General features: G+C 42.9%; 1 protein-coding gene across 1 annotated transcript in view; it reads right to left on the bottom strand.

Annotated features, from left to right (window-relative positions):
* The window catches only part of BRAF (B-Raf proto-oncogene, serine/threonine kinase), a 79937-nt gene extending 70264 nt beyond the window's left edge, over positions 1-9673 (bottom strand). The window contains exon 1 of the mRNA XM_030959337.1: positions 9491-9673. Coding sequence (XP_030815197.1) covers positions 9491-9622 — 132 coding nt within the window. The 5' untranslated portion in view covers positions 9623-9673. The remainder of the gene's footprint in view (positions 1-9490) is intronic.
* Between the last annotated feature and the right edge of the window lie 3414 nt (positions 9674-13087).

The raw sequence follows: 13087 nt of genomic DNA, 5'->3' as shown, positions 1-13087 counted from the left end.
ATTTTCAGTACCACCCTGTCTGACAACTAGGATCATAACTAGGTCAATTAATACAGTAATGTGATCAGTGAGCATCTGCTGTAAGCACAGCAGTTAATTAAATATTAAAAAGGCTTCAAGATGAAAATCTAATTTCCATTTAACAGGTAGCAATTTTTATGAAGGAAAGACTAACTTGTAACTAGCAGTGCAGGTTCCAACTGCATCTGACACTGCTCCCGTTGAACAAAACCATCTCAACCAAAACCAAACACCCAACAACTTCCACCCTTCTCCAAAAAACTAGGCAACATCTGACTAAGTTAACACTCAAGTACCAAAGTACCATCTTTGAAGAGCTCACAGCAGAAACGATCTCTCATTTCTTTGCAAACCATCAGTTGCAACTGAGAGCAACCTATGTCTTTTGCTTTCATGAGTTCTAAACACAAACTCAATTGTTCATCATTCAGCTCTACTCTTAAAGCCAAATAGTCTTTCAGTCTGACAGGCCTTTGCCCCTTAAGTTGCCTCCTCTTCAACAAAGGAATTCAGACTTCAAGCGCTCCTTACATCTTACAAGTGTTTAAAAACATATTTTAAAATAAATTCAAAAACTGTAAAGGATAAAGCTCAGTGAAGTCTATTCTCATAACACAACCAAGCAGCTTCTCTGTAAGAATGAAGCCACCCAAGAGCCTTAGGCACTCACTGACTGCTTTGCAGCTCACACCAGCGAGGATGGTGGCTGCAATTACCACATTGTCCTTGGCTATTTACCCCTGCTCTCTCCCTTACTCTTTCTTTCTCCATAACTTAAACCTTTGGCTGAACCCTTTCAGTACACTAAACAAGTGAAAAATTGTTCTTTTTGTCAAGGTTAGCTTTCTGCCAGTCTACTGTGCTTAAAACAGCTTGGCAAAGGACCCAGTGATCATCTCAGCTGGTGAAAAAGTCACCTTTCCTCTCTATAGCTCACACTTCGATGGATTCAGGCTACCATGAAACAGCAACCTTCCTGTTTAGGTTTCAATTCTCTTTCATTCTCCCACTTTTTCCATCACCTGCCATCTTTACTGCTTGCTGCTAAGTAGAATTTGCCTCCAAGCACTATAAAAAGGAAAGTTTAACAAATGTTCTCTACCACAGTAGAACAGCAGTGTGTGGAAAAATAAGAGCTGCCTGTATCCCTCATTTAAATCATTAACCACCAGTTGCACAGCTAAATCTTTAATTCCATATTTTTCATGGCTTTTGTGTTGCAGTACTACTAGTCCCTCTTATTCACTTTGATACTAATGCAGTAGTCACGAGGATCACGCACAGACCAAGTTCAGGAACAATTCACTGTATTACATTCATGAATTCAACAACTTCTCCTAGACAGTAACAGGTTTTAAAAAAAATAAAAGAGGAAATAAACTACCTAGATTTTCTAACCCATTTAAGAATGCAATTTTGCTTTAGCCAGGTAACTACCACAGAATCTCAATAACACTAAATACATATATCAGTGACATTTAAGAAATATTATATGAAGACACCAGACTATTTCTCTGCACACCTAAAGCTGAAAAGTCACATTTGTAGTGGAAAGCAAGCAGCCAGCCAGCTAATTACAATTATTGCCTATAAGAAGCAAACGCTCGTCCAGTAGAGCTCTTACACAGCTTTGGTCACATTAATTAAAATGACAAAACAAATAAACTCAGTTTCAGCTGAACTACAGAACTTAATTCTTCTATCTCCTTGCCAGAGTACACAATTAGTTACACTAGGCAGAAAAGATAATCAGCACCTATTTAAAAGTTCATATTATCAATCCATAAAATAATTTGTTATAAACTTTGCAATATTCCACCACTAAACTATTTCTACATAGTGACTACTGTGCACGGTTTCCTACCAACTGATTAGAAAATGTAAAAGACAGCTGGAATTGTTGGATGAGTACAAATATACTCTGCTTGTTTAGAAATATTTGTGATCCAATAAAGAAGTTAAGGTATCCTATTTTTATCACAAACAGATCTCAAAAGCTGAAATAGAGCAAATGTACTTTTTAAAAAAATTTTTAAAACACAAGTAATGTGCTCCTAGTCAAAGGAAATAGTCAAATAGGAACTACCACAGAAACCACATTCCCCTAAACAGCATTCTATGTTCTACTCAGCAGACCACCCTGCCTTAGCAACCCCAGTACCACCTTGGAAAATGAAATCATTTAAAAGGCAGAATTGGTTCCTTGCCATACATTGTAGAATTAAGAGAGTAAAAAAAAGAAAATTACACTAACTACTTAAACTAGAATCTGCAAAAAAGTTACATAAATTTTCAATGATTTACATAGGCTTAAAAATGTCACAAGAGACAGTACAAACTGTATTCTAGAAGAATTACAGAATGCTTAAAGAAATCTTTTCTGAAAGCTACCTCAGATGATACTAAAGACTCACATTTAAATCTACATTACTTAAACCTATTATAGAGAATGTTTGACCTATTAAGCTTAATGAATAAATTTTCAAAACCAGATCAAAGACTGAGGCACCAATATACAACCATCTAGTTCCAAACACTGAGATACTACCAGCTTCTTAGTTATAATGATGTATTTTATTTCAGGTTGATTTTATAGTGCTTTTCAAACATTAGTAGTGAATACCTTGTACTAGAGAGAGAAAAACTAGACACACTACTCTGACTGCAGAAATGTCTACCTTCAAAAGAAACTGAGATGAAGAGGAGAAAAAAAAATTAAGTTACCATGTCTGTGCTCCAAGTGTCAGAAAATGTTGCCTGAACACAATGTAACTGCATTTGGAGAGTTTTATTACTTACCACTGCATTTAAAACAGCTTTATTAATAATGATACTGTTTAAGAGGCCTCACTATACAACAAAGCAAGACATTAGAGCTGGTATCCCCCTTTCTAGGGTCAAAAGAAAAAAATTCCTAGCCACTTAGTTATGCAACACATTTTTAAACTAAGTGCAATCCTTCAATAACAGTCTTTTCTGCTTGTCTCCCAAAGAAAGATTTTAAAGTTGGTTTCACGTAGAAATTGAATTGCTCCTTCATGCTAAGCTTTGTTCAGGTATACTGGGAGAGCTCACAAAAATATTTCACTTGATCAGAACCTCGGAAAAATAAAAGTGCCCTTCAGTGCTCCACACTCATATGATCTCCTGAATTTAATACTGATAGTGTGGAAAATTCCTTTGATACTGAGCACTATATCTGGCACTGCCCAACAAGCTCCATTTTGAAGAGAAGTTCTGTTTTCTGATTTTAAATGCTCATGTTGGTTGGGGAGTGTCATGGTGGGATGATAACTGGCAGCACTGCTCCCTCAAAACTCCTGCCTGAACCAGCAGCACCTTCAGTCAAAGAGAAGGGTTTTTGCCTGTTTTACTCTTTTTTGCCAGGGTCCACATTCCTAAAATGTAATTAGAAACAGAATAAAGAAAGACACTGTTGCTGCTCCTCCAAAATTCACAAATGCTAAAAAGGTGCAACAAACCAAACACTTGCAGCAAGGGGCTTAAGCAGGAGAAAAAAAGAAGAAAAGGCATGTAATTCTGCATCAACCAGCCCTCTAGCACTGGCCACAGAAGGGAGAATCAGTTGAATGAATACATATTTCAACGTCTTGGAAAGAAGCTGTGCACAGGAGGGAGGATTGGGAGGATTTCATTGTACGCCCCAAAAGCTCAAGAGCAAGCGGAATAAAAAAGCTGAAGCAAGAGAACCCATATATTGCATGCTGACTTCTGTATCCTGCACTAGCTGTGAGAAAGTAGCTGTGTTCACACACAGATGTGTGAACAGTTGAAAATGATGAAAACCATCTCACACCTCACAAAACGAAATACTGTACCCAGAACTCTCACGTGGTCAAGGCTGTTGGAAACGTACACTTGCTGCACAAGAAGCTCACAGACACCTTCACATCCCTGGCAGAGCTATGGCATGCAATCCTATTTCTGTAAAAGGCATGCTCAGAAGGGCTCCAGAGAGACCAAGGAAGATTGTTACAACCTGGGAGGGGGAGCTCAAGACCGTAAAGTCTGAGGTGTCAGGACCTAAACCTGACAAGTCCAGCTAAAGAAGCCTCTGAGCACAACTTCTCATTCAAATATATAAATTCAGGCTCCAGTGGAGTTTTATGGGACAAAGATTATTTATAATAACCAAACAGAAAAGGGGATACACACACACATACCATACTACCACTACTCCCCCATACCACATTCCTTTAGTGTCTCACTTCATTTTAGAACTCACTGGGTACTCCTCATGTTGAGGAGATTCCACTCACTGAGTTTGCAGAAAACTACTGCAGCAAAAGCAATGCTGATTTCCTTCAGCACCAGTGAGTGGAGTCAATTCAGGACAGGACCTGTGTGGCACCAAGTGGGCACAAGGGAGTAGGTCTGGCTGAGAAAAGTGACCTGGGCACAGCAAAGGGCAAAACCTGCAGCTCTGGGTGTCAGAGCACCATTTGATTGACTGAGCTCAAACTGCAGGGACAGGGAGCAGCAGACACCACAGGGACTACAATTATGACAGGGCATTTCTGATACATTGTACATTTCATCACCCTTCAGAAGCCAGTGGTTCAAACTGAAAATAAAACTTGCACTTGGCCAAAACTGTGTTTCAGAAACCCCCCTCCATTAAACCTGAAATACCTTCATTGGAAGGCTAGACTGGAAGAGCATTAATAATTCCATGATCAGTCAAAACCTTCTTTTGTTTCCCTTCTAAGTACAAATAAAATTAGATTTCTTTCTAAATCAAATTCCCTCCAAAATATTTAATGCATTCAATTTTTCAACAGATATAACAATTAATTAAAGTGAACTACAGATTTGTTACAAAGTGGAATATTGCAGCCTTAAGAAAACTTGGGGGTTATCAGTTTATGTTAAAAGACCAGTTTATGTTAAAAGATGCCGTCAAAAGATATCTGCATTAAAAAAACCCCAACCAAATAAAAAAAAGAGCCAAAACCCAAAATGCATTTGGTCTACAGTATTTTTAACTTCATGCAACAAAAGAGTTGCCACTCCTGGCTAAACAAGTGTCAAGGAGGGTATTATTAGAATAGCTTTAAAAATAAGAGGTCTTTGAGTTTAACAACTACAACAAAATATAAATGGGAATTAAGAAGACTGTAAGTCAAGAAAAAAAACAACCAGTACTAAACATTTTGTTCCAAACCAGTTTGTGGATATCCACAGAGATAAGAAACAAGCTTACCAAGACATCACAACTTTCCAGAAGGAGCCACCACACTATTAAGCAAGTTTTGTGTAATCAAACAAGCTACCACAGGACAGAGCTGCTAATCCTATTCCCTTTTGGGAAAAACACCTTAAGTAGAAATCTCTACTATCCCCAGTAAACCTAAGTATTTCAAGGTTGTGTTCTAATGTTCGATCCACCTTGCCAGAAATAAATCATAAAAACCCTAAGGAAAAAAAAGATGAGAGGTTACCAAAGTAATTGTCTTTTTTTACACCTGGATCAACTTTCCCCCATCACTCCTGATATATGTTTGCCTGTTGAGGTGACACTCTATTAATCAACAGTCTATTAATGAGCTTATAAATAAGTTCAGAATGTCTATTGTCATGCTTCACTATTCCTAGCCATAAAGAACAACATCTCATAGTAACATGGAACCATCTCCTCTGCTGCCACATAAACTCACTACTTCTGGCAGTAACCACCACAAGCCTGACAAACGAGTTATTTGCATTCTTCTTTGCATCAGATTTGACAATTTCCAAGTCTTTTTTCAACAACTTCAGATTTCACTGAGTCTTTCTTCAAACTCTGACCTTCCAGATTTTATCTCACTGCTAGTATTCTGCTCTAGACTCCCCTCAGCCAGACCATGCATTTCTTAAAGCTGAGACCCAAAGTCAGACAGTATTAACCATGGCCTTTCCCATGCTATGTAAAAGAAACAACTATTTAACTTATCTTTTGAGATAAACTACTGCAGAATATTAGCTACAAGATGCTTCACATCCAGCTCCACTTTAACCTGTCCTCACAATTAAATAGGATGTCATTCACAGACTATGAAGTTACTTCACTCACTGAATACTAATGCACAGAAACGTAATTGAGATTGAACATAAAACGTATTCCCAAAACTACAAAAGCAATGAAGTAAAAAACCACTCATATGGTTTCAAGTTTCCAAATAAGTAGCATGTTTACTGTCAAACTCTTTAGAGAAATAGACACTCTAATACCCAGCACCATAGGTTCCCTAAATGTTACTGCAACAGAATCAACCCCACTTTTACTTCATGTACCTACATTACATTAGGAGAACACATCACTTACTTCATATTGTGAGGTTAGAGGTGCCTTTTCATCCATTCTCCATTTTACTCTTAAATCTATTTCATAGGATTAAGGTTTCTAAATTTATAACTATTATTCATGCAGGATAAACTCCAGCATTGCTGCCTAGAAAACAGCCATCCAGCAGCTCAGGCCCTCACCTCACAGCCTTCAAAGTAATTTTTGTCTTACAAAGAGCAGTTTAAGGTACAAAGCTCCGAGTACAGAAAATCCCATTTGAATTATTTAATATTGGTGTAAATAATCTCTAGCAACAAGAGCAGAACCTTTCCTCCCAGCTATCACACACTCCTTACTCTATCAACAACCCTGTAATGCTCTGAAAACCTTCCATCCAAACAATCTTGTCCTGAGAACTCATGCTGGGGAAGAAGCCAACCTCTGTGCGTGCGGACACCAGCTCGCATCCGAGGCCTCCCAGCCCCAGCAACCAAACAGGGAGTGGAAGAGGAACAAATTTCTTCTAAATGCACTTGCCCCTACTCTTCCCAAATCCTTCTGTCTCCAAGAAGTAGCCATTTCCTGTATCTTTTTTATGACTGCATGGACAACTACCCCAACCAACTCTGAATTTTAATATCGGGGGAAAAAGATTTAGCAATACTCATTATTAGAAGATTTTTAGTTACAGCACTTAGGCTACCAAAACAACTTTTAAAGGTAAAAATTCACTATTTGATTAAGAACTGAGTTGAACAATATGGCTTATATTTGTTTTTCAAAGCCCCAACCCTTGAGAATTCATAAGGGACAGTGAAGGAGCTGTAACCAACACAGGGCACTCGATTACAATCCCAATACAGAACACCTCGTGTACCAGAGGGCTCTAACATACAAGTAAGGTGCATAAGATGACTTCAACAGCTGTCAGAAATTCTTCTCTGCTCCCCTTTTAAAAGCAGAAACTGAGTGCAGGACTGAAGGTCTGCCTTCTGGAAATCAGGACTGCATTTCCCTAAAGACTGTAGGAGCTGAAACCTTTTCAGGTATTACCTTAAATAAGTACGGTCAAGCTCCTTGACAGGCTTCCACAGCAAGGTTACCTTTAAAGCCCGGGTTTACCTTGTCTTGAAACAATGAAACAAAACACTAGAACATGTACTTACATTACAGCCATGAGTCAGTTACAAGCACTTCAGTATTTCTCTGACTTCTGTCACTTTGAACTTGCCTTCCACTTTAGGTTGGCTTGTTTTAGTATTAAGGATAGTTTCCATTTTAACTGTGTCAGCAATTTTTTGGGCTTGAACTTCATTAAGGTACAGGTTTAGGTGAAGTCATAGGTGCACTTATACAGTAAACAAAACATAATTACCTACAACTTGAGGAAGAACTAGTTAACTACAGAACAAAACCACATCAGAAAATAAAAACTCTACAACCAGCTCTGCCTTGAGACCCATGTGTTTCACTATTTCCAATGCAGAATAAGTTTGTTTTTAAATAATACAAGACTATCCCCCACACACTTCCTAAATACTCACACCAGTACTGACAACCCATCAACCCTTCTGCTCAGCAGGTGTTCCTCGTGCTGGACCACTTATCTCTGCCTCATCCAGGATGGAAGCAGAAGCAGCCACACTATGTAATTTACCATTTGGAATCAAATCTAATGACTGACACAGTCTCAAGCATTTTTGAAGTTCAAGTGATTTAGAGTAGTTTCACAAACACAAATTTTTTAATGAAAATGGTTTTTTTTTAAAAAATTCTTGCCTCCTGCCACTCTTTTCCCTCTTTTGTCTCCTATACTTCAGTTTAAGCAGCTCAGCTATATTGTGTTATTGTTTCAAGGGCCACAATATAAACTAGTTATTGGATTAATTCCATATTTTTTTTAATGACAGAAATAACTGAGAAATTCAGAAGATTTTTAGCCTCACTTTGCTGCTAAAAGCATGCACTTGTTAAAGCCCACTCTTCAGGTGTTTGGGTTTCCCAACCAGCTGAGAGTTTCTCCTTACTCAGGAAAGTTCAGACTGGACTGGCATTACTCAAGGTGTTTAATCACCATGCTGGGTAGGTGTAAAATAGATGTGTACTGCTGAATTCTGCCTACCTTCAGCAAGCAAGTAAGTCAGGAACTCCTTTAGATGAGGGAATCAACCTCACATCTTGCAAACATCCATAGGGACAGACTCTTTCCCTACTTCTCCCTTCTGGCCATCTACCCAGCACGAGCTCTAGCACTTCTCAAACTTCCCAACCCACTAATTCCACTGTAATCCAGTACGCTATTAATAAATAAAATGGATAAATAAATCCCCCCCAGTCTTTGGGGATTTGGGAAACAAATTGGATCCCTCTGAGAGTAGCTGGTCCAAGCCAGCTCATTCTCCCTGCTGGAGGCTGGAAAGGAGAGGCTCCCAGGTGGGCTGGGCTCCTCGCAGGGCCACAAGGCTGCTCAGAGACGAGAGGTTTCCTACCAACTGCACAGACACTCCACGGAAAGCTGAGCTGAAACGCACTCCAGCCAGGCTGAGAACAAAACAGCAGAGCTTGTGGCATCTGTATTTACCTCCAGAACAGACTCGAGGCATGGCATCTGGCAGGTTGGTCTGCCTTGGATGCCTACAGTGCTCGAATCTGCGAAGCACCTTGTGTTGTTGCCGCACAGTTTATTCCCCCTTCCGAAAACATTTCAGAAGCGTTCGCAACTCGCACTTCAGCCCCAGCAAAACAGGTAGTACCGCTCTCTCCCCGTGGGATTGGGAAGTTAAGTAATAAGCCCCAAAACCACAGGAAGTATGTAAGAGAGACACCGAGCAGAGGCCTGACATCCTCACTGCCTGCACGGTGCCCTGTCCGTTAACATTTCCTAAGACGCTTTGTGCAAAAAACCTCCACAAAAGGCACGTCCGCAGAGCGACCCGAACCCAGCCTCGGCTTTAAAACGCATTTCGAGTGTTTCAAAGCCATCGGGGGGAACCGATGGCCAACCCCCACACAGCACCTTGGCGGGACGCGGCACCCGCGGTTCCGAGCGGGGCTCGCCCTCAGCCCGGCCGGGCCCCGCGCCCCTCCGCGCCGCGGCCCCGCTCCCTGCCCCCGCCGGCACGGGCCGCCCCCGGCACGGCCGGGCCCGAGCCCCGGGGGCGGGCGGCCGCCGCGTGGCCTCACCTCCTCCGGGATGGCCGGGTCCCCGCTGCCGCCCCCCGCGTAGCCGGCGCCGAGCGCGGGCGGCTCGGGCTCCATGTCCCCGTTGAAGAGCGAGGCCCCCTCGGCGCTGCCGCCGCTGCTCAGCGCCGCCATCTTGGGCCGGAGCGGCGGGGCGAGGGCGGGGCCGGGGGGCGGCCGCGTCCCCGCCACCGGGGCGGCCCCAGCCGCGACCCGTAGTGCGAGGGGCGGGCGGCGAGCGCGGTCCCGGCCCGCTCCCAGCGCCGCCGGCGCGTCACGGCCGGCCTCGTGACGTCACACAGAATCGCCGCGGCCACGGCGCATGGGCCCGCCTGGCGTCACCGGGAAGCACCGTGACGTCACCGCGCGACCGTCCCGTCGCCCTGGGAACTCGGACGTGAGCTCGGGCCCCGCCCCCTCCCCGCCCGCCGCCGCCGCAGCGCCCCTGGCGGCGCGGGAGCGCAATGGCGGCGCCGCCCCCGCCGGGCCGGCCCCGGGAGAGGGAGCGGGAGCCGCGAATGCCGGGGCAGGAGGAGTCCCGCGCACAGCCGGCTGCGGCACCCGGTTGAACACCGCTGCCGGGGGCTCTGCGGGTCCTTCCCGGCAGCGGGGAAACCCGCGGTGCCGGCGGAATTCAAAGGAGAACGAAGGGGATGCCGGGCATCCCTCAGCAGCACTGCGGCTCTGGGGTGAATCCTCCCCGGCACGCAGCGTGCGACAGCCACAGGCACGCTAAACACTGCCGTAGTCACCTGCGGGCTGTAACCCCGCTGATAACTGCAATAATCGAGCCCCAAGATCGACAGCACAGCCTGGTTTCCCACTGACAGCCCCTCGGGCCTTGGCTGCGCCCGCTGTGCTGTGCTCACACCGGAGCTCCACACCAGGAAGGGTCGGATCTGGCTCCGGATCTGCTCCGATGTCTGGCTCTGACATCGGGACCCCTTCTGGGGGACACCACTGCTGTCCCCAGAGCTCTCCCCAGAGCGGCCCAGTGTTCCCATCTGAAGTACACCCTCGAGCTGTGCCTAATCCCTGCTTGCCACACCCATGGAAATGCTGCTTTACACGCATGAAACACCTGCTAAATCAGGTGGTTTAAACTGCTTTCCTGCTGAAAAGGTCTTAATTGTAAATAAAAAAAAAGGCAGCTGTATTTGGGTGCATTGCAAAGAAAAGCTGATGGACCAGAACAGCAGCAGGACTTGAGAGAAAGGCTGTTCTAACACAGCCTGATCTATTTAATGGTAGCCAGCTAAAATACACCAGGTTGAAAGCTGCAAGTGCAAGATCCTTATCTTTGTTTCACTTCAGCTGGGAACATGTAACCACACAAGCTCTGAACGTACTGGTGCTGGTGAGAGAACTGAGGTTTGTATTTCACCTTTCACACTGCAGGCCGTCGCTGTGGAAAAGCATTTCAAATGCAGTTCAATACTGGCAGTGTTGCAACTGGTAAATAAATGCAACTTCAATTTAATATTTCAATGGATTTTAATTGATTTTTTTACAGGCTATGCTTGCTAAGAGAGGAGCCTGGGGTTTGCTAAGGCTGGAGCCCTGCAGTGCAGTCAACAGAAAGGCTACACAAGTATGTAAGAACCTAACGTACAGACTAAGCAGTTGGCCAAGTTTAGAAGTTTCTCTCTAATAGCCACATTAATGAAGAGGATAATTATCAGCAATTCCTGCTATGCAGTGGGAATGTGTAATGGTAGTGAAAACATGCTCACAAACTCTGGAAAATAACACCCATGCTGAGGACTGAGCACTGGGACAAATCTCTCTGATCTCTGAAGGAAAAGGCGGCAGAGGTAAAGGGAGATAGCTCTCCCAGCACATAGCCTGTTGTGGAAAAGCCAACAGAGTAATAGATGTTAACTAACAGAGTAAGGCCATTCATTTCCATGAAGTTTTTAGCAAGGGATAACTAATCTCAGTGTACAGAATGTTGTCATCTTATTGCAGGGGTTCCATACTGTTGTCTCCTTATCACAAAAGTTTCATACCTTTCTGGTGTTTTCTCATGGGCAGCTCCTTAGAGCACTGACTCCTTCACAAAGCAGCCAAGTGACTCCAATTCCCTTCGCACCCAGCCACCCCACTCTTTTATAGCACTCTTCTTCTCATTGCTTACAGCTGTGGCCTGTTAAAGTCAGGCCTGTTCCTAATCTTTGATAATTGGCCCAGCTGCAACTCCTTAAGGGTAAGATTACTTTCTACACTATTTTCTTATATTCTATCCCCCTACAGAATGTAGTCAAAGCCTTTTTTTATTCCTCCAGCAATTTATGTCCAGGGCATAACCCCAGCAGTGGAATTAGTAGGCTACTATCAATCTGTAATACCTTTCCCATTGCTTTTAGTGGTGTTGGGTCTCTTTCTTCTGAGGTTCTGATTATTATCAGTAGATTTGCATTCGCTTTGAATTCTGCTAGACTTTCTTATCACATTTGATGTTCCACCAAAGAGCTGCAGTTCTAATACTGAGCAGTCATGTCCAATGCTGGAAACACAGCAGATGCCTCCAGAAATAATGAGATTAAAAAAAACCAAAAACCTAAGAATTACGTTAAAAGATTGTTGTGTAGGAAAGAGACAAAAATCTGCTACTCATACTATACTTTCCTTTTGATTGGGGGAATCCAAACCTAGTGACAAATGGAATTTTTTACTCCTTCACACGGTGGCTAGTTGGTCTCTCTGCTTGATGCATCATGATGAAAGATAAATTGTTATTAACTGTAGCTATTTCGTAGTGATATGAAATCCTATCTCCTGATAATTGATATCATCAACACCTTTTACAGAGACTAGCTTTCATGATCAACATAGGTCAAAATCAAATGACAACCTAGATGTGAAAGGCAGGTTTCTGCTATCAAATCTGTGGGCCACTGCCTGGTTAACTCCTGCAATGCAGCACAGCCAGTTTGTCTAGTATGGCAGCAGGTAATGCAAACTTGTAAATGTAAAACCTGCCACCTCCCACCAAACTCCTGGTTAGGCACTGGGGTTTGATCCTCATCAGAATTTTTAAAATTAATTTGCTTTTGGGTGAGAAAACAAATCCAGCTACGAAAAGACCAAGACTCTCCACCTAGATTGCCCACCACCAGAACATTTGTCTGATCTAATCAACACCTGCACTTTCAGAGGGCAATCTTTTAAGCAGTCAGTAAGAAAATGTATATGTATATATGTATGTATATATGATTACCTGAGAGCAGCTGTCTCATTGTGAGCATTTGGACACTTCATCTCTTCTTAAAAAAAGAAATCAAAACAAACAAACAAAACCAAACCAACCAACCAATTGAAAAAACACCAAGGAACAAACAACAAAAAAGCCAAAAATCCCAAACAAACAACCCAAAAAATCCACGACAGATCACCAAAACTTTATAAGATCTTCATCAAATGCTCCAAAATGTGAATATCCAAAATAAATATTAGATGAAACTTAATCTTGGTCTCCTTTATGATATACTCTTAAGAGAAGACAGTATCTCAAAAAAACTCCAGCCTTCCACTTTCTTAATCAAAACACTTACAAGATTTGCATATTGGTGTGATAATTGATATGATTTTTTAAAGTAG

Source organism: Camarhynchus parvulus, chromosome 1A (genome assembly GCF_901933205.1).
Source record: "Camarhynchus parvulus chromosome 1A, STF_HiC, whole genome shotgun sequence".
In the NCBI taxonomy this organism is placed as follows: domain Eukaryota; kingdom Metazoa; phylum Chordata; class Aves; order Passeriformes; family Thraupidae; genus Camarhynchus; species Camarhynchus parvulus.
The sequence above is the reverse complement of the archived record's forward strand: the minus strand, read 5'-3'. Positions and strand labels throughout refer to the sequence as shown.